This window comes from Cynocephalus volans, chromosome X (assembly GCF_027409185.1).
Source record: "Cynocephalus volans isolate mCynVol1 chromosome X, mCynVol1.pri, whole genome shotgun sequence".
NCBI classification, from domain to species: domain Eukaryota; kingdom Metazoa; phylum Chordata; class Mammalia; order Dermoptera; family Cynocephalidae; genus Cynocephalus; species Cynocephalus volans.
Genome location: NC_084478.1, coordinates 27,068,987 through 27,090,201, shown reverse-complemented (window position 1 = coordinate 27,090,201; position 21,215 = coordinate 27,068,987). Strand labels below are relative to the sequence as shown.

The 21,215-nt window shown below is 45.9% G+C and overlaps 1 protein-coding gene across 1 annotated transcript in view; it reads left to right on the top strand.

Annotated features, from left to right (window-relative positions):
- The window catches only part of PHKA2 (phosphorylase kinase regulatory subunit alpha 2), a 70,426-nt gene that overhangs the window by 26,296 nt on the left and 22,915 nt on the right, over positions 1 to 21,215 (top strand). The window contains exons 8-17 of the mRNA XM_063083189.1: positions 1,005 to 1,151; positions 2,685 to 2,738; positions 3,345 to 3,467; positions 6,411 to 6,506; positions 11,281 to 11,388; positions 13,139 to 13,217; positions 15,764 to 15,898; positions 16,638 to 16,747; positions 17,901 to 18,045; positions 18,440 to 18,518. Coding sequence (XP_062939259.1) covers positions 1,005 to 1,151; positions 2,685 to 2,738; positions 3,345 to 3,467; positions 6,411 to 6,506; positions 11,281 to 11,388; positions 13,139 to 13,217; positions 15,764 to 15,898; positions 16,638 to 16,747; positions 17,901 to 18,045; positions 18,440 to 18,518 — 1,076 coding nt within the window. The remainder of the gene's footprint in view (positions 1 to 1,004; positions 1,152 to 2,684; positions 2,739 to 3,344; positions 3,468 to 6,410; positions 6,507 to 11,280; positions 11,389 to 13,138; positions 13,218 to 15,763; positions 15,899 to 16,637; positions 16,748 to 17,900; positions 18,046 to 18,439; positions 18,519 to 21,215) is intronic.

The window sequence follows — 21,215 nt, the reverse complement described above, 5'->3', positions numbered from 1 at the left end:
AACGACGTCTTGTTCTGAAGCTGAAGGGTTTCACCCATCTTTATCCCACCTTCCAGCTCACTCCATTTCCCCCCATTCAGTGGTCCTTAATGGGGAATCTGATATTTTGGGGGATATAATTTAATAGAGTCAAGCTGGTGTGCTTCCTGTAGATCATAATCTGATAGATGTGTCATCTAGTGGGAATGTGTGAGCTTTGTAGCTGGCTGAGCCTGGGTTAGGATCCTAGCTCTGTCACTTACTAGCTGCACTGCCTTAGGCGTGATTCTCAGAGTCCTCATGTGTGGATTGGACCTAATCCCCTAATTCCTTCCTCATATGGAAGATTTAATGAGCTTACATTTGCAGGGATCTAGCCCCATGTTTGTACATGTTAGATCTCAGTGTTAGCTCCTTTCTCTTCCCAAATTTTTCCTTATAATTTCAACTTCTTTCCAAGTTTACAGTGCCTAATCCAACCACCTTATAACTGAAGCCATATTATAGTGCCTCTAATTAACCCTAGAAAGATTCTAGGACTAAACTAATTTTGTTGTTTACCATTTTGCTAGAGATCTTCTGGATTTGACTCCTTCTATAAGTGGTTTCTGGGTCACCCAATTCAACTGGTCACATTCCACAGAAGCCAGACATTTCTCTGTGCCAGCCCCATGTGTGTGTGCTTTTCTGGTCTCTATCTTCATAGCCAGGACACCTTAGCCTGCTGACGCAGGTACCCCCATAGTTCCTCCTGAGTGTCCTAAAGGTCCGGCAAAGTCAATAGAGGGCACGGAAGGAAGGCAGACAAGCAGTTCCCAGTACAGGCTTCAGGCATTACCATGCCCTTCCCAACCCTCTACTTCTACAAGGTTGGCTGGCAGGGGCCATGTTGGTAGGACAAAGCTCTACTCAGAATTGGCAAACTCATTTGAAAGTTCCCTTGGGGCTAAGGCTATGGTCTGTAGGTACTGTATTTAACTTTTAGTACTTCTCCAGGTTAAACCACCTCTTTGTTTCTCCTTCAGTCTATCCTGTTTTCCATGCTGCCAAGAGCATCAACATCCAAAGAAATTGACGCTGGACTTCTTTCCATTATTTCTTTTCCGGCCTTTGCAGTGGAAGATGTAAACCTTGTGAATGTGACCAAAAATGAGATTATTTCCAAGCTCCAAGTAAGCATTGGTCATGCTGATGCCCTTCTACCCTGTGTGAAGTGCCACTTTCACATGATGACATGGAGCAGCTCACCCATGCTTTGGTTCTCCCTGAGGTTAATGGCTCGGTTTATCTAAGTGGACTCATGGGCACCCAAAGCTGAGCCTACAGGCAAGGAAGCGAAGTCTCAGTGTGATTAAGTGACTTGGTTCTTTTCTTGAGTAGCAGAACTTGCACTCAAGCGGGCATCTTTGAACCTCAATTCCTACCACCACCGTACTTCAAAGGCAGCAGAGCTCACAGACAGATTCTTTTGAGAAGCTCATGAAAGCTGTAGAGTCACTGCCAGAAACAATATACATGTCCCAGTATCCTCAGACTTTATACACAATTTCAGGGGACTTGGTGACCCCAAAGTTAAATTAAGGTCAAAAAATCCCTGTTCCAAGGCAAAATGCAGGAACACATTACACTAAACTGAAAATGTTATTAAATACTGAGAACGTTATTAGTAACTGAGAATGTTATTAAATACAGCCAACAGAAATTATCAGTAAAATTATCAGACTCTAAGTTTCTTAAGCTGAAATCTGCATGTTGATTGTCCTACTTAGATTCAGTGAAAAATGCTTCTGTCCCTTGGAAACACAGGAGCTAAGGGTCTCCGATCATATTCCCAAAAGAAGGCAGCAGTGTTAGTCAGGGTTCAGTGGAGAAAAAAGAGCCTCTCTAGGAAGCTGAAGTAGGGAGTTAATGCAGGGAGTGACAGGCTTGCAGGAGGAGCAGGGCTATGCTGAGCCTCCTGGGACGAGGCCCAGCACACTGCGGAGCTGGCCCCTAGGAACGTGGTTGCCAGTCCGACCTGGCCTATGCTAGAGCAACGTCTGCTGCAGCAGCCCCCACACACTGAAGAAACTGGAAAATGGACACCCAAAGCTGCCATTCAGTGATTGGCGGGTCACACTGAGAGAGTGCTGCCCCTACACACTCCTTTCTTGGCACCCAGGAAGCTAGAGAGGAATACTGGAGCCTGCAGCAGGAAAGCCAGCAGCAAAGGTCCTAAGCGCAGGAAGCCCTATCCTTCCTCCCACCCCAAGCCTTGCAGGGATGCATCTGGCCAGCAGAAGCCTAACTGCCCAGGGTCTAGGGAATATCCTTTTAGCTTTCCAGTCTTTCAAGTAGGAGCAAACAGTACAAGTATCTGTCTTGGTGGCTTCTCCAAATAGTGAGGGGGTGCCTTTGCATCCTTATGTGATACAGTAAATCAGAATGAAAGAATAGTCATTCGATGAACTCTCTTTAATTATTCTTGAGTCCTGATACTCCAGTGGAATGTTTTGGCATTCACTTCCAAGTACCAATCAAACCTGAATTTACTTTGCTTCTTACTTAAAAAATAACTTTATACTGATAGCAAAGAGCATCTGGTAAAAATTTTATTACTAAAAGCTTCATGGGAGAGAGGGTGAAGGGCTGACTTGAATTGAAATAAAAAGGCAAAGAAATTCTTCCAATTTCATCAAATGTACTTCATTTCTTTATCTTATTAGGGACGTTATGGATGCTGTCGCTTCCTTCGAGATGGTTATAAAACTCCAAGAGAGGTTGTATTTAAATATTGTTTCTTATGGTTCTTTAACTGCTTCATATCTAAGTTGCCACTGTGTTGTTCTCCCTCTATTGATTATAATTATATGTTGGAATATTGGAAAGGGAAGTATTAATTTTGGAGTCAGCAAGCCTGGAGTTAGGCAATAGAATAGTAAGATCATCAGGAGCACAGCAAGCTGGTAGTTTAAAACCAGCTCGTAGACAAAGACAAACAGTTCTGTGGCTCACACATTTTTTTAAAGACCAACCGTGGCCTCCTCCTTGGGTTTCTTTGCCACAGTGACTAATACAAATATAAATAAAACAGATTGTCTGCCAGCCACAGTGGTAAGGCAAATTGCTGTTTATCTGTTAGAGATATAGGAAGCTTTAGTATAATAAACTACCAAGGAGTCTTGTGTATATTTCTGATTTACTTTCTGAAATTTTACCATGGGAAACTGCCCCAAATAGCATCTCCCCGTTATAGTAGAATCTTAATCATACCAACCTCAAAGCTGCATTAAGTAAGACAAGCAAAGGGAAACCCAGTGAGGCACAATGGCATGGTGTATGTAGTGTGGCATTATCTTTAAAAAGTTTTATGTGTTTGATTCTAGGACCCAAACCGATTGCATTACGACCCTGCTGAACTCAAGCTCTTTGAAAACATTGAATGTGAGTGGCCTGTGTTCTGGACGTATTTCATAATAGATGGAGTCTTCAACGGTGATGCCGTTCAGGTGAGCACTGGTGTGCTGATTATTATTAGAACGTAGTTATGCAAGAATTTAGGTCACTGTTTTGGTTATCTGTTGCCACTTAACAAATTTTCCCTAAACTTAGTGAATTATGGCTGGCCAGTTAGCTCAGTTGGTTAGAGTGTGGTGCTAATAACACCGAGGTCAAGAGTTCAGATTCCCCTACTGGCTGGCCACCAAAGAAAAGGAACAAAAAAAACCAGTGAATTAAAGCAACAATTATTTTATTTATTCACTTACAATTCTGCAATTTGGGTAGGGCCTAGCAGAGACAGATTGTCTCTGCTTCACCAGGTGTCAGTTGAGGCAGTTCCATGGGTCTTGGAGAACCTCCTTCCAAGATGACCTCACTTGCATGGCCAGTGAATTGATGCTGTCTGTCAATTGATGGGAACTCAGCAGGTCTGTTGGCTGGGACCTTGGCTTTCCTCCATGTGGCCAGCTTGGGCTTCTCACAGCATTGTAGTCTGTGGTCGTCTTCCCCCAAAATGCAAAAGCAGAAGCTGCCAAACTTTCTTAAGTCTTAGGCCTGGAATTAGCAAAGTGTCACTCTCATCTAATTCTGTTGGTTAAAGGGGCAGCTCATATTCAAGGGGCATGAGTACCAGGAGGCATGGTTCATAAAGGACCACCAAAGAACAGTCTACATCACAGACAGGTTTTGTTGCTGCTGTTGCTCTTTCCAGGTCAACCAATGTTTTGCTGTCTTTAACTCTAGCTTAGGCCTGCTCTCAAATTAATCTCATTTCGTGTTAACAGCCTCCTAACTGGTCTCCCAACCTCCAGCCTTGCTCCCTGCTGTTTCCATCCTCCACACCCATGCCAGAGTGATCTTATTAAAAGGCAAATTAGATTGTGCTACTGCCTTGCTTCAAAGCTTTTCATGGCTTTCTGACTGCTTTTGGGACGAAGTACAAGCATTTCGTGTGTTTTGTAGGGTTCCATATGATCCAGTCCTTGTTTTCACCACTTTAGCCTAACTTCTTTCTGATTTCCTTTCTTGAGTTCTGTGATCCAAGTGCACTGTAATCCTTTCAGTCCTTTGAACAGGCCATGCTCTCTCTCCCCTCTTCTTAAATGCCTAGGTCATTCTTTTCTTTCCCAGCCCCCCCTCCCTCCTTCACTTGGTTCACTGTTAAGTGTCTCTTCTTATAGTAAGTGCTCAGTAGGTATTTGCTAATGCAACGCTAATTTGTTCAAGACCTATTTCCTTAGCTTCTGCTTGTTGCCATGCACTGCACTGAGCCCTGAGCATACTTTGTTGAGCAGAACATACCTGTGCTTGTGAAGCTTCTGTGAACGATTCAGCCACTTTGCCATCTTTTCAACCCATCCTGATCACATGGTTGGGGAAGAGGGCACGGGATGAGCAATGTAAGATTCCTTTCAGCTTTTGAAAGCTCCATTGCTCAGGAATGCCGAGGGGCTTCAAATGTTAATGTCCACCCATTGTTGATACTTTTCAGCTTTACTGATTATCTTGGCTCTTATGTTTTCTGTCTTTTTATCCCAGAATTGAAAGATCTCAAAAGAATTGACTTTGAATTTCAGTTATGAATAGGCTTAACAATTATGGGGGCAAGGGAGCTAAGGAGAGAAAAATGACTGTGCTTAGTGTCTTGTTTGGTAAGCCTCCCGGAATCTCACTCCTACTTGTTGCTCAGTAACATTTTAAAAATGATACATTTGTGGTCATGCTTTGCCATCCATCAATTGAAAACAAAAAGAAAATGAGATCTGGAAGACTTTTAACTAGGCTCTCCAAAGAAGAAATGTGTTAAATAGCTGGATGGCTGGTCATGGTCTTGTCATGCTCTTTTACCTGCCCATAATCCTGCCAGCTGGGCCAATTGTCAAGCTCTTTTACTTGCTCGTAATCCTGCCAATGACGCCAATTGTCGAGCTAGGGCTGGGTCTGGAGCTCACAGACCCCTCAACCCCATTCACAGACTGGGTCACAAACCCTTCACATGCCAAGCTGGGTCCCCAGACCCCTCACATGCCAGGCTGGGTCACCAGACCCCTCACACACAGGTCTATGGGCTAGGTAACCAGCAAACAGGTCCTTGGAAGCTGTAGGTTGGAGAGCATGGACACGCACGGCAGGCGCCTGAGGCAGATGCCAGCCAAACTGTGGTGCCACGCAGGCACACTAACTCCACCCAGACACACACAATTTGCTTACAAAGATTGTGCCGCACCATCCCCAACCGGACCAAGGTGAGGGGCCCTGATTAAACTATTCTATTTTCCCAACAGGGCTTTTTCCCTTCCTTCTTTTCCCTTTTAATACATTGTTTTTTATCACTGCCTTTAAATTTAATGGAAATGTTTGCTTAACAGCTTTTATTATACCAAGTGATACATCCTAAGAATTGGTGTGCAGGGATCATGGTACACACATTTCCTTTTAAATGTTTGAATGCGTGCCTTTTCAGTGGAAAATACTGATAGGTGGAAATGGGATGCGCAGCTTAAGATATGGTCTCCACCCCAAGAAGTTTAGAATCTAGTTGGTGCGATAAAATGTGAATATGTGAGACGTTAAGAGTGACATATTTAAATTATGGGCTAAAGACAGCAAGGGAAAGATATCTGATCCACGGTGTAGATGTGAGTCCTCTGGGAATTCTGAGGAAGAAATGGCTACTGCGTGATGGTGTGCCCTGTCCCTTTCCCCAGAAGCTAGACAGCTGGGGCTGAGCTTAGACACAGTGGGGGGGGGACATCCAATTGTGTTCAGCTCCTCCTAATGTTTGCTGTCAGCCAGAGTTCCTCCAGCACTCTTCCAACCGAAGGTGTTTGCACCTTTCTTTGCCTGTGTCTGATCTCTTGCCAAGAGAGTTGTTTTTCTATGTTGCACTGCCGTTGAAGCATTAGCACCCAGACCTCTTTCATACCTTTGGCAATGAGCCTATTTTTCAGGTCCAAGAGTACCGAGAGGCCCTGGAGGGAATATTAATCAGAGGCAAGAACGGGATCCGCCTGGTGCCAGAGCTCTACGCCATCCCGCCTAACAAGGTAACGGGGGAACCAGGGCCCTTTACGCTGCTTATCTAGAGCTAAGTGAGGTGATGCTTGACCTTTTGGTATTCTTCATCCCCCTTTTAGACCTCACGAACACTTTTTCTCCAGGAGAAGTGGTTTTTAATGCCTCAAGTAGTGTTCCTGTCGATCACGAGGAGTTATGGCTTTGGAAAAACTCATGGAACGTGCTTGACCATGGGTGTCCCAGGGAAGTGGCAGTTGAAGACCTTCAGAATATACTCTTCCCTCCTCCAACCCCAGGCAGAAGGAACTCTAAAGAGCACAAAACACTTGGGCACCATGTTCTTCCACATTTCCGCAGCATAAGAACCCCGATGTATAGGGATAGTTGAGAATCTCTTCCTTTGATTCAAGCAGTTCCCAAGCTAGAGTTTGAGTACAGTCATGCATCGCTTAATGATAGGCATGCGTTCTGAGAAATGTGTCGTTAGGTGATCTCGTCATTGTGTAAACATCATAGAGTGCACTTACACAAACTTAGATGGTACAGCCTACTGCACACCTAGGCTATGTAGTATAGCCTATTGCTCTGACCACTGTTGTATGTGTGGTCGGTCATTGACCAAAATGTCATTATGTGGTGCATGACTGTAATCAGTTAAAAGCCATTGTACACCAGGAAGAGAGAAACTGTCCAGTTCCAAAAAGATAGTTTTATTCTATCCACTTCCCTCAGTTGGGTCATGATAGACCTGTAGATCCTAGCAGGAAGATTTCCCTGTAAGTGCCTCGTGTTTAGAAGAAAAGAATTCTCAATTCAAGGCTGTTGTCCCTCGGGTGTATCTGATGCTTCGAATCTTCATTATTGCATTTGTGGGATGAAAAGGCCTTCAGAGAGCCATGCTCACCCCAAAATTGATAGAGCCTGCAGGAGGTTGTAACTTAACAGTGCCTGGAGGAGGTTGTAACCCAACAGAAGCCTGTTATGCAGTAACATCGGTCTAGGTGTTGTGTGGTTGAATCGGGCCCACACGCACATAGTCAAGGGCACGGCAGGGGTCTTTGAAAATATCTGCCTCAGCTCAGAGAGCCTATGGAACCTGTTAAAACTCACAAGCGCTAGGCTCCGCTCTGGGACTAGACCTCAGGTTCAGGGCTCCCCACAACTACACACTGCCTTCAAATGGGTGGTGCATTTCCAGGTAAAGGAAATATCTACCCAGTGGATGCTCTCTCTGGGCTTCCAAAGGCAGTGTATAGTGGACTACCCTCCACTTTTGCCTAGAAAAAAAATTTTAAAGAAGTCTGATACTTGATCCTTAAGGCAAAAATGGTACCACCTTATATTACTTTGGACCTTATTTAATCTAGAAGGGACTATTATGTATTAGATAATTGAATCAATTAAATGAACAAGAAAATCAAAGAAAGCAGTTGAGTTTCTGTGAGAAGTAGAATTTTCCATTGCTAGGAGCATTTAATTCTTCTGCATTTGTAACAGCCCATCCAGCCAGTCGGTTCACTCCCAGATCCCCTCGGCAGCCCCTTGAGGTGGCTGTATCCTTCCTGGTGGTCTCACTTCACCCCACCAACCTGGACCTTTGGCCCTGAGCACTAGAATCTTGATGTCCCCTCATCCCAGCATGATCATACAGCTCACATCATCCTAGCTCTCTCAGGCTGATTTTGTTTCAGAGTTAAGGGCAAGCCTTTGCATAAGACCTGGTCTTCCCACAGATCAGGCCATGGAGACTGCCGAGGCTGTTTACAAAGTGTCATAAACCTACATCTCCTGCAAATGTATTCATTTTATTATGTGTGATGTGGGTGTGTGGGTGTGTGGGTGGGGGCCGGGTGACTTTCCAGCAACTACAAGTTCATATCCCCTATTCAGCTTGCCCCTTTTCCAGTACTGAGGCATTTGGCAAAACAAAATTAGTAGTGGGAGGTGATTGGAACCTGGAAGCAGAGCAAGGGAAGATAAATGACTTCAGGGGTATTTTACGTATTTCATGGTAGAGGATAACCATCCCTGCTCTGCCTAAAGGTACATTTACCAACTGTAGTAAATGCCGGGTGCTACAAGCTACACTTTTCATTCTGATGAGCAGAGCTGGCTGCACCTTTCTCTCTTTTAAACTCCACACTGACCTTTGGGTTTCTATTGGTCATGACAACATCCTGCTTTGTTAAGCATGTTTACTCTTGTGTGCGAGGCCCCAATTTTGGACCCTATTTTGCACTGACCACATTTTATGTTGGCTCCTTCCAGATGACACCTGGAAAGGTTCCTCAGTCACATCAGTAACGTGTAGATACCACTGGGAAGGAGTCCTGCAGACAGGGCTGCCACAGTACCTTTGTGCAAATGAGAACAAGGGCCTCGAGCGGCCATAGCCAGGCCAGGGTGGCTGTGGCTTGGATTGTGGCCTCACTCATTTCCTCATGGGATGCACTTGGCAAGCACCACCAGCCCTAGGGCCTCCACTGGACAGCTGGTGACTAATGAAAGTGTGCCCAGCAGATGTGCATTGAGCAGCTGCTGTGTGCCAAGTACCAGGCTAGGCCCTGGGGCACAAAGGCGGTTGCCATGCCAGGTCTGTCACCGCAAGCTTGCAGGCCAAAGAGCTTGTCAGTAGGATGGAAAGTAGCTGCAGGAGCAAAGGCCTGGTGCACGTGAGGACCTGCGAGCAAGCAAAAGGACCAGAATGGGGTTGTGGGTGCAGAGGGATGCCACCACCATGTAGGCAGGAGCCAGCCCATGGACAGGAGGAGGGCATAGGGAGGCTGTCTTTTGACCCAGACATCTTGTCTGCTTTCTGCTCTTGGCATCGAATATTTCTCATTATGCTACTGAGTTAGGCTTATGGGTCCCAAAGTCATAGAAATGAACAATGCACCCAGCAGTAAAGTAAGCAACACTTTATTCAAAGAGGAGGTAGACTTATTCATAAGGGAGGTAGCTACAGAGAAGCTAGCCCCCCCCCCCCCCCGAGGGGAGCTGTTCAGGGTCCTTTACAGGGCAAAGGGTTAAGGGATCCAGGCCAGCGTCATCATTCTCCACCTCTGGAGATGGTCCATTCTGTTCTTCCTGGTTGCGTCATGGGTGCATGCTCAGTTAGGGCTTCAGTCCTTGCTCTTGCTCAGTAGATCTAAGATGGTGGTGGTGTTCATTATCATCACCCCAAGAGGGTCAGTGTAGTGGTCACCTTGAAGCTTTGTGCACATGAGGGAACACCTAAAGGGGTTTTAAGGTTAATCTGTGACTTAATTTTTACAATTAGAGGAAAAGAAAGAATGGGTAGGTAATAAGGTTTTAAACAAAGCTAACAGTTACATTTTAAAAAGCCTTGGAGAAGGGCTTTTGCAACTCAGTGAATATCTGTTCCCCTCTTATCTCATTTTATTTTATCATAGCAGGCCATAGAGTAATCATGAGCCCCGGGGGGTCTCATGACTGAGGAGTGGAAAAGTAACAAAAGTGTCCTCTGCAGAGAAAATGGAGTCAGTTTGGTTCACAGGCCTAGCCCTAGTCTGTCTCGATTCTAGATCTTTCTTAACACCACTTATATTTCAAATAACTGTAATGTGCTATCTGATTGTAAAAGTAATCCTGTACACTATAAAACATCCAGGATTCTGTAGAAAGAAAAAAATATTTATCTCTAATCCTATGACCCAAAGATAACCATTATGACATTTTAGAGAATCTCCTTCCATGCTATTATCCTATTTGATTATGTGATTACTAGTGATATTTAATTCCATCCAGTTTATGCACTTAAGGTTTTTTTTTTTTTTTTTTTTTTTTTGTCTTTTTCGTGACCGGTACTTAGCCAGTGAGTGCACGGGCCATTCCTATATAGGATCCGAACCCGCAGCGGGAGCGTCGCTGCGCTCCCAGCGCCGCACTCTCCTGAGTGCGCCACGGGCTCGGCCCCACTTAAGGTTTTCTTAATGTTTTCTACTACTGAAAAAATTTTTTAATTTTACTAAATATATTTGATTGATCCACAAGCAGAGAATGACTCCCCTCATGCTGTGATATTCCCCTTTGGAGAAGGATAAGTGTTTCCTATTTCCTTCCATTGACTTATGTTTTCTGGAGGAAAAAAGTGGTCACTGACACTACCCCCAACCCATGTTGTAATGACTGGAAACTCAAAGGTCAGCAGGGGGTTTAGAAACAGGGACAGCTGCAGACTAACTTACAATGTGTATCCAGCAGGGTGAATCAGAAAGAGCCCTGGAGCTTTTTTGCATGAGACACAAGCCCCCAACAGAGTCAGCTTTTTGAGGCCCGGATGTGGAGGGTTAGTGGTCTATATAACTAGTGCCGCCTTCTGGTGATTTTCTTGCATAGGCATACAGTTTATGAACCCCTGGGGGTGGGATAGCAGAAACCCGACTTGGCATCTGGTGAAGCCTGTGCTGCTGCAACTAGAGACTACTGTTTTAGATCATTTCACCCAGAATACCTCCAGATGTAAGCCTGTGCTGTGGAGCTGCTGGTTGCCCAGAGCTGTGCACAAGGCAGGAAGCCCAGGCTTCCAGTGCCTGTCACCTTGAGTGTGCTGGTAGGAAGAGCACTGGCCTAGAGCCAGCCTGGATCTGAGTTCCACCTCTGCTGCTCGTAGCCATGTGGCCCGAGACAGGGGCTCACCTCCCTGGCCTCTCCCAGCTTGTGCACAAGTGTTCTGGAGGATGAGTACTATCTTGTAAATCTTCATCATGCTCCCCTCTCATGTGAGGTGCCAGTGGCCTTTTTACTCTCTGCCTGCTGACATTGGGTTCTTCTCTTTGCCAGGTCGATGAAGAGTACAAGAATCCTCACACAGTGGACAGAGTTCCTCTGGGGAAGCTGCCCCATCTGTGGGGCCAGTCCCTGTATATCCTCAGCTCGCTGTTGGCAGAGGTAGGGGCTTAGTGGCTTCCAGGCTGGAAACCACCTGACTGGAGGGGCAGGGACCCCGGAGGAGCACAGGGGCTCTCCGCAGGGTGTGGGTGTGAATGTGGTTTGCATCTTCGTGCCTTTAAAGTCAACTGGACTGTGTTGGCTCCAGGCCTGTGTGTCCATATTTACGTGAAATCAGGTCAGGGTCAGCTGCACGCCCAGCACTCCCTGTCCCCTCCTGCCAGCATTCCTGGTTTGTGGTTCGTACCTGTTTGAGTTGATGGTCATCGGGAGCTAGAAGCTTCTCGGCAAGGACTAGCACATCTGATCCTGGAAGATCCAGGATTTGGGAAATTACTAGATTGGCTTCAAGCCGCCCCTGCCCCGGTCCTAGGCACAAGAAGCAGAAGGATTCTACAGATCTCTCTCCATGAAGAAGCCAGATTTGCTGTGGTGAATTTTGTGTCAGCTGTTTCCTCTGACACCCCACAACACGCCCCCTGCCCCCCACAGAAAGTCTACAGCCTCTTGACGCATTTCTTCTTGTTAAGTAACCATTTACTTGCTCCCAGCTTTTGTTTTAAAATGCAAATGCTTTTGAAGCCACCTCAAAATGAATCCCTCAGTCCTAGTGAGTGACTGAGCACTCTGGACCCCTGGAGAGGGGTGTGGGGAAAGGAGCCCAGGGAGGAGAGCCAGGGGTCACCAGCCTCTGAAACTGGCCCAGCCTGTGTGTTCTGCCAGGCTCTAGAGATGGGGCAGGGGGCAGTGGGTCAGCATGCCGCTGGGTTCCTAGTGCGCACAAGAAGACCAAATTAAGGTATTGAGAAGCAGCCCTCAAGAGCTATAGTTGCTCAGGTGGAGCAGTTGTTTCGTGGATATGCCTAGTCTCCCCTGTTCCGTGGGCATGTCCTCGGGGGTAGGGATTGTGTTTTACACTTCATCTTTATTAGTAGAGAAAAATGCATATATCTCCTTTGGAAAGCCAGCCCCATCTCTGACTAGCTCTGTGACTTTGGGCAGGTCCCTTAACCTCTCTGGGCCTCAGTTTTCTCATCTGTAAAGTGAAGAGGTTGGACTCAATCATCTCTGTGATACCTTCCAGCTCTGATTTCTGTGTCAGTGAGATGGGAAACGAGTAATTCCGCTCCCTGCTTCCTCCTCTCCAAAAAAAGGCCTTCATCTTGGCCCTGCATCGGGCCCAGTTTCTCCTCAGAACTCCCAGAATATCTTGATCCCCTCTCTTGGGGCGCAGATCCTTTATAGAAAGTGTGAGGAGATGCATGTCCAAAGAGCACACTTTGCAAGGGGAGGGAGCTTTGTGTTTCAGAATAGTCAGCTCTGGGCCACATCCGGCTTTGCCACTTCGCTTAGGTGCATGACCTCAGTTTTCCCACCTGTAAAATGGTGATGCTGATAGCGTCTACCAGTTAGGAGGCCTGAACGTGACAGTACACATGCAGAGGCTTGGCTCGGCACCTGACACATAGGAAGAGCTCAGGGAGCCTCTGTTACCATTCTCTTCATTCACACAACCTGCTGCTGTTGATTTGACTACCTCTGGTGAGCCAAGTGCCAAAAGTGTGACACATTTGTCAGTGGTAATATGAATGGTCTGCTTTGTTACAGAGAAAATAGCGATCAACTTGAAAAATATGAAGAAAAAATACTGAGCATTTTGAGCCCCCAAATATTTCATTTTCAAACTTAGGTTTAAGGTGAAATTTTAGTTAATCAATATTTCATAGTGTTAATGCTCCTCTTTTCATAGGGATTCCTTGCCACTGGTGAAATTGATCCCTTAAATAGAAGATTTTCCACTTCAGTCAAACCTGATGTTGTAGTACAAGGTTTGTGAGCGTGTTTACTATTCATATTTAACTTTGTAAAACCAATGTTATTTTTAATTCAAATTGTTCCCTAGTTTCTTATTTAATAATAAAAAAAAGTGTGTCTGTGCATATGCTTTAGCATATAGCAGATCCGTGAAATACCTGATATAACTCAGTAGCTCCCAAAGGCAATGACATCCTTCCCCACCACAAATTTACTTTCTACAAAGCAATTGTTTTCTTTGATCCAAACCTTGATTGCAACTGGGGCACAAATGTTTCACTGAGCACCATTTTCCGTTACTGTTGTTCTTCAGAAGATAGAGTATGAGCCTGGTGAAAACTTAGAACCAAGCGAGGGGCATCCATTCCCCTCTCTCCCTCCTCTCTAGCCAGCTCCTCTTCCAGAGAGGTGGACGCCAGCCAGGGCCGCATGGCTCTACCTGTCTGTGCCTCAGGTAGCGTAGAAGTGAACTGGGCTCGCACTGGGACAGGCTCTTGGAGCACACCGATCCCTCCTCCTACCTTCCCACTCACAGAGGACCTCTCAGCAGCACCACAGCATTTTTCGTGCCTCATAGACCATCTAATGTCATAGCACATTATATAATAAGGCATATACATTACTGCCCCTACATCAGACTGTGCACTTCTTCAGGACAAGGCTCAGGTCATTCTTGTAGTTTCTGTGTTGATCGACATGTATGCACATACAGGGAAAGAAACGATTGAGCAAATGAAAAGCATTCCTCCTCGTGGCCGCTGGCACATTACACCACACGCACTTGTGCCACAATGAGATGAGCTGCAGTCCTTACCCAGTCAGTACTGCGTGCCAGTCCCAACACCAGACACACCTAACCAGCACGACATTCTGAGACGATTGTGATTGTATCTCCATCTTACATGTGAGGCTTGGAGGTTCACCTGCTCACTCAAGGACCCAGAGCTGACTGCTGGAGGTGCCAACCCCTCTGTGACTTCCAGGGAGACTGATCAGCTGGACTCCATGGTCCCTGAGCTTAGTACCTTAAATCTACAAGACTGCTTTCCCAGCTGCAGGTTGGGACACTCTGATGGGTCCTGACCAGCATTTTTTGTTTGTTTGTTTAATAGAATAGAATAGAACAGAATAGAAATTATCAGAGGGTCTGGCACAGAGTCAGAGAAGTTCAGTTTCAGAAACTTACCCACATACGGCTGGATTGGATTGTGAGGTTCCCAGATCTCAATCCAAACCACTTCTTGAAAAGGGTTACTCCTCCAGAGAGTGGCCACTGTGTGGTTTGGATAAATGTAGATTATGGCATGTCATTGAAAGCTTCAGAAGAGACAGATGTTAGGGGATACCACCTGCCCAGTACTGCATGGCTAATGTTCCCATCTGCTGGGGGCCTTGGGGGTTAGGTGTCAGTCCTGGTTCAGTAAGCAGCCAGTGAAGCATGGAAGGCTGCCTTCCGGGCTTGTTATGAAGATCAGATGAGATCATGGATATTAAAATACTTTTAAAACACAAACTGCAATGGAAATATAAGGAGGCGACATTTAGCTCTCAGTGGTATTTATATGTATTGTACATTCAGGCCCTGCCAGCCTGTGGGTATAGTGGTGGGACTGAGCCATTTCTTCTGGCTTGAGTACAGCCCCAACCCCTCCAGTTCCCTGCAGAAGGCTCTGCTGCAGCCAAGCATGGCACCAACCGCTTTCTCTGGCTGTACTCCCCTTCTCCCATCCTGTCCCCAGACTCTTTCCCTTTGTCAAATCACTGTCCCTTCTCCTAAAGGCCGGCAGTACCAGTACAGCAGATGTGGCCTAGTTGATCCCTAATGTGACCCCAGGTGAAGGTCTCCCTCCCCCATAGGCCCACCCCCAAGTCCCAGGCACTCTGAGCTTCCTGCCTATAGGTAAGCCAAGTGCCCAGCCTCACCCCATGGAGATGGAGCCCAGGCCAGCTCTGGGCTGGCTCTTCCCCACCAGCAGGGCCCAGTGCTGTGGTTCTGGGTGGGCCAGACTGCCCCCACTTCTACCAGTATCCCCACTAGCAGGCCCCATTTCCTTTCTCTGGAGGGGCAGATGTCACCTCCCTCTTGCCTCCTCAGTCAGAGTATCCCCTGCGAGCAGACTCCACTAGATTGCTCTTCTCTTCCCTGCCCTTTGGGAGCAGGGGCACAGGCTTCTGGCATCTCCTGAGCGGAGCCATTTCCACTCCTGACCCTGGTGAAATGGCACAGGACAGGTCTAGAACAAACGCAGACCCAGAGGGAGGCAGGATATATTCGAGATGGGGTAATTTGGCTTGGGACCTATTGAAGACAATTTCTAGAAGTCTCTTATGAGACTGCCTTGCATGTTGAGGGCACTGGATAAATATGTGTCACGGGAGTTGAGGGGTGGCAAGGACAGAGAGAACCAGGAAGAGCAGCAGGATGATCATGGCCAGTGCCTGGAGAGCATGCTAAGGTACGTGTCATTGGCAGGACAAGAGAGAGCCACCAGTAGCGCCTGTCAGGGTGAGGGGCGAGAGGCCCACTCTGAGGCCCAGTCTGCGTTCTTCTTGTTCACAGTCGCTGTTCTGGCAGAGAACAACCACATTAAGGAGTTGCTGAGGAAGCATGGGGTAAACGTCCAGAGCATCGCGGACATTCATCCTATTCGAGTCCAGCCAGGCCGGATTCTTAGTCACATATATGCCAAGCTTGGTAGGTTTGGGGACATGTAAGCATTTTTGGCAAGGGGACACCTCTGTTCTAGGTGTGGGTCTGAGGGAGACTGCGATATATGTAAGGTGTAAAGAATTGGGAGAAGCTCTAAAGCAGGTGGTTCCAGTGGGTGAATGAGCACGCTCTTCTCACGCCTGTTCGGTAGGTCCCGCCAGAAGTAGGCCATGCAGTTTGCCAGCACTGTGGTTAAATAAGGAGCCACCTTTGAAAATTCACAATTAGAAGAGTCGTTTGTGTCTTGATAATGTTTATAATTTTTATCTGTAGTATCAGAAAATGCCTATTTACCCATTAAAATGGGAGGGGGTTCTCTTTACTTTTTCTAGAACCTGACTTTGTTTAGTATATGGCTCAATACTACATACATTAAAAGTAAATGTTAATAAAGTCCTTTCAATAGTTTTATTCCATATGGATTGAACCAGATGCTGTTCATTGACTTGCACAGGAAGAAGGGGGATGGGATTTGTTTTTATATTCAGCTGGAGTTTGGTGGCTGGCCAGTTAGCTCACTTGAGAGAACATGGTACTGGTACCACCGAGGTCAAGGGTTTAGATCCCTGTACCAGCCAGCCAGCCACCAAAAAAAGAAAAAGAAAAACCAAACTCCAAAGTGGGTTGTCCAACATAAAAATAAGCCCAGCCTCAACCTAAGTTGCTCAGATTACTTGTGACTGTGTTTCATGTAACTCCAACTTCTCTTTTATTTTTCAAACAGGACGAAATAAGAATATGAAATTGAGTGGGCGACCTTATCGGCACATTGGCGTCCTTGGAACCTCTAAACTATATGTGATTAGGAATCAAATCTTTACTTTTACACCCCAGGTGAGCTGAGCTGGCCAGTAGCAAATCAACAAGCATCCTTTTATTAAGTTCTCTTTTCTGTCTGGTAAGCTATTTTACTTTGAAAATGGCAGAATTCTGCATACACAGGTTCAGATGGAGACTTATAAAATAACACCCAGTACCTAGTACAATACTTTGCTCATAGTAGGTGCTCAATAAATGTTGATTGACTTGAATCAAGTGTGCCATCACTTTCAATCATGAATATTAGTGAAATTCATGCTGCTTTAGAAACTTGCTAGTGACATGTCACTTGACTGGCAGTCCTCGTGCCCCTAGTTGCAATAATCCCCAAGTCTTATGTAGCCTGTCGTCAGACCCTCTGTGTAACACACAGCTGGCTGATTTTCAGTCCCCAGCCCCCTTACTGGGACACCAAATATACTGATTATGAACCTTATCTTCAGTTTTTATTCCCAAAGAAAACTAGTCCTGTGGAAGTGCATGCCAACCATTTTTCATCCATTGGGCAGCTAGAAAGACCAATGGTAGGATCACTTTGTCAGCGTGCTGGGCACACGGTTGGCCTTGGGGTCTTAGGTCAGCAGCCCCCAGCTGCTTTTTTTCATCCTAGCCCATGTGCTCACTCAGATCTTGTGAATTCTTTCCCTCAGTAACACATTTCAGTCCAGAGCTGAGCATGCACTAGTCTAGAGGCCAGGAGAACAATTGGATTTTCATCAACATCAGGCAACAGTGCTTTTAGTTGATATTAATCAGGCCATCAGTCTGGTAAACAGTTTCCACCTCTCACCTGCTCTGAGTGCCCTCACTTAGAAAGCATCTCCGAACCCAGTGGCCCTGGAAGGAGTAGAGATTAAGGAGTTATTGATTTGCTTTCAGAGATAGCAGTGTTGGGCAAGGTGCTTAAATGCCCATCTGAGGAGCTGAAAATAAATCCAGCTGTGCCCCTTTCCCTTCCGCACTCATGTGGTGATGGCTCCTGGGCAGGGGACAGACTGATTTGTCTGATCTCAAGGGGAGCAGGCCCATGGTCAGGTAGATTCAAGCCAGCTCTGGAGCCCCTTCCCTGGCAGCAGAACTCCAAGATAAGTGCTGCCCTGGGTGGCAGCCAGTGGTGTTTTGAGATAAAGGAAGAGCAGCCTTTGACCTGGCCTGTTCTGACTTTCAGTTCACTGACCAGCATCACTTCTACCTGGCCCTGGACAACGAGATGATGGTGGAGATGCTGAGGATTGAGCTGGCCTACCTGTGCACCTGCTGGCGGATGACGGGCAGACCCACGCTCACCTTCCCCATCACCCACACCATGCTCCGTAACTCCGGAAATTGGATATGGGAGTCCCTGCCCCAGGGGTGGTGTGGGCCCTTTTCCCCATGTTTAAAACAGTTTCCAGGGACAGAGCTGAGTACTGAAGTAGGTTCTTAGCAGTTTGGTTTCTTGTCAAGAATCTTCTGTGCCATAAGTTTGTGGGTTTTTTGGGTTTTTTCTTTTTTTTGTTTTTTTTTTTTGGCAATTGGCTGGTTCAGGCATCTGAACCCTTGACCTTGGTAGTTACAAGGCTGTGCTGTAACCAACTGAGCTAACCAGCCAACCCTCATAAGTATTTTAATTAGAGTGTGTTGATGAAAACATTTCTGCATACCAGGAAAAAAAAAAAAGTATTTCTAGATTAAGTAAACTAATTCATCACTGTTTTTCCCCCTTAGTAAATGATGGCTCAGACATTCATTCTGCAGTTCTTTCTACAATTAGAAAACTAGAGGATGGATATTTTGGCGGAGCTAGGTAATTTGTGATTTTTTTTTTTTTAAATAAGAGTAGCATTGACCTTTCTTAAAGTCTTTTGCTGTCCTTCTCCCATTTTTCTTATTAATTGCTGAACCTATAAGCATGAAATTTTAGAGTGGGAAGTTAAAACTTATCTGATCCAGTCCGAGTGAAACTTGAATCATCTCTAAAACAGCATTCATTTGGTGTCTTTTAAGCTTTGATGGGTGCCGGGGGCTTCAGGCACAGAGAGGTGAATATGTCAAGTCTCTCTGAAGGAGCATTCTTCTTGGAACACAGCCTGTGTGGAGAGCTGTGTATGTTTCTGTTAAAAGACATGGAAAAAAACAGCCAGTGCCTAGGATCCAGCAGGTCTCAAAAAACACTTGTTGAGTGGAATGTGCAAACGCCTTACAAATAATGCACAGAACCTGACAGATCCCTCAGTGGCCCTCAGAGCAGAGTATCTGAATGGGCCTGCATAGATCACTGTCCTCTCACCCTCAGTGGAATGACATCCACTCTGGTTTCCAGGCCCAGAACACAATAGACGCTCCCAGGTTTTATGATTAAGCGCCTTAAGGAATAGTGGGCTCACCCTCCAGGAAAATCCCTTCCATCTTTGTGCCCTCTGACTGTCACAAGGCAGAGGATTTCTCTGTAGCTCTGCTCTCAACTCCCTGAACCCCTGGGATATGCCAGCAGGGCCCCAAGAGAACCTCGCTGTGCAGCCTGCCCTGGTGTGGCCTTTCGAAGGATCAGGGAGGCTTCTATTTGGTCCCTGGTGGGATGCCCGTTGCTAAAAGTGTTGGGGAGTTGAAGTCACACCTTCTCACATTCTCCCACTCCAGGGACCCTGCTACTACAGCAAAGTCACTATCATTGTTTTTAAATCGTGGTAAAGTACATATAACATTACCATCTTAAGCATTTTTAAGTGTACATTTCAGTAGTGCTAAGTACAACAGATCTCCAGTACTCTTCTTGCAAAACTGAAACTCTGTACCCATTTAAGGGCTCCCCATTTCTTCCTCCCCCCAGACCCTGGCAGCCACCATTCTTTCTGTCCCTATAAGTTTGACTACTCTAGATAGCTCGGATAAGTGGAGTCATACAATAATACAATCATGCATCACTTAATGACAAATACGTTCTGAGAAATGCGTCGTTAGGTGATTTCGTTGGGTGAACATCACAGAATGCACTTACACAAACCTAGAGGTACAGCCTACTGCACACCTAGGCTACACAGTATACCTATGACTCCTACCGAGTAATGCACTGTGCTATGTGACCTTGCAATGGCTATAACATCACTAGGCAATAGGAATTTTTCAGCTCCATTATAATCTTACGGGACCACCTGCAGTCTGGCCGTCATTGACCAAAATGTCACTATGCTGTGCATGACTATATTTGTCTTTTTGTGACTGGCTCATTTCACCTAGCATAATGTCCTCAAGGTTAAGTCGCTGTATTTCTAACTCTAGCCTTGGGCAATTTGCAGGCTGTCTGAGGTTGGTTTTGCTGTAGACTTGAAGTGGCCCTCGATCCAAGCTTCTCCTGGCCTCTTGGGAGTGTCAGTGAGATTGTCCCCCGTGTTGTGCTGTCTACATTTCCATGGCTGGCACCAAAGGTGCAGTCTGCATTTACTTTTGTACATTTTACCTCCAGATTGGATAAGTTACCACCTGGTGTATGGTGTCATAACTGAGAGAAAATATCACAGGACCATAATTAACCATTTTGCAAAATAAATTCTTTTACGGAAGTCTAATCATCATAGAAAGGGTACCATCTGCAGTTCCCTGAGCTTACAGTGCACCATCCATTTTGTGTCATTTAGACCCCGCTTTCTGATGTGGGCTGTGTTCCTGTTTGATGGACAAGGAACTGTAGGCTCAGAGAGCCAGGGCACAAGGCAAGATTCAAAGCTCCGCTCAGGGAACAAGTTCAGTGAAATGCAGACAGTACCCTTTCTAGGATATATACACAATGGAATTCTACTTAGCCATAAAAAAGAATGAAATTCTGCCATTTGCAGCAACATGGATGAGCCTGGAGAAAATCATGTTAAGTGAAACAACCCAGCACAGAAAGAGAAATACCACGTCCTCACTCATAAGTGGGAGCTGAATTAATAAGTAAACAAGTAAACAAAGAGAGAGAGAAAGAAAGAACCAGCAATCACAATGATACGTTGAACTTTAAGAAGGAAAGAACAGAATTGTGGTTACTAGAAGTAGAAAGGGGGAAAGGGAGGGGGGTTAATGAGAAATTGAGAAATTAGTTAACGGACACAAAGAATGATTATGTATCCTAGTAATGAATAAGCTAACTATCCTGGTTTGACCATCACATACTGTACACAACTGATAGTCAACTTTGTACCCTACAAATACGTGTAATCAATTATGCTTCAGTTAGGAAAAAACAAAACAAAACTCTGCGTGAATCCAGACCCAGCCTATAACCCCTCACCAAGCTGCAGGAGAGCTCCCAGCCTCCTGTTTATAGAGCTGGTTAAGGATCCATCATCCGTTAGAGAACCACAGAAGAAACAGGAGTGCCTAGGCTCCCTACTCAGTTCTTGATAATTAAAGTTGAATCCCATTTTGGCTTTTCTTCTAGGTCTGAGATTTTTAAAAAGCTGAACTCACACTACATGCTGGACTTTACGCCCTGAATCCACTTGGGGTAGCTTGCTATCACCAA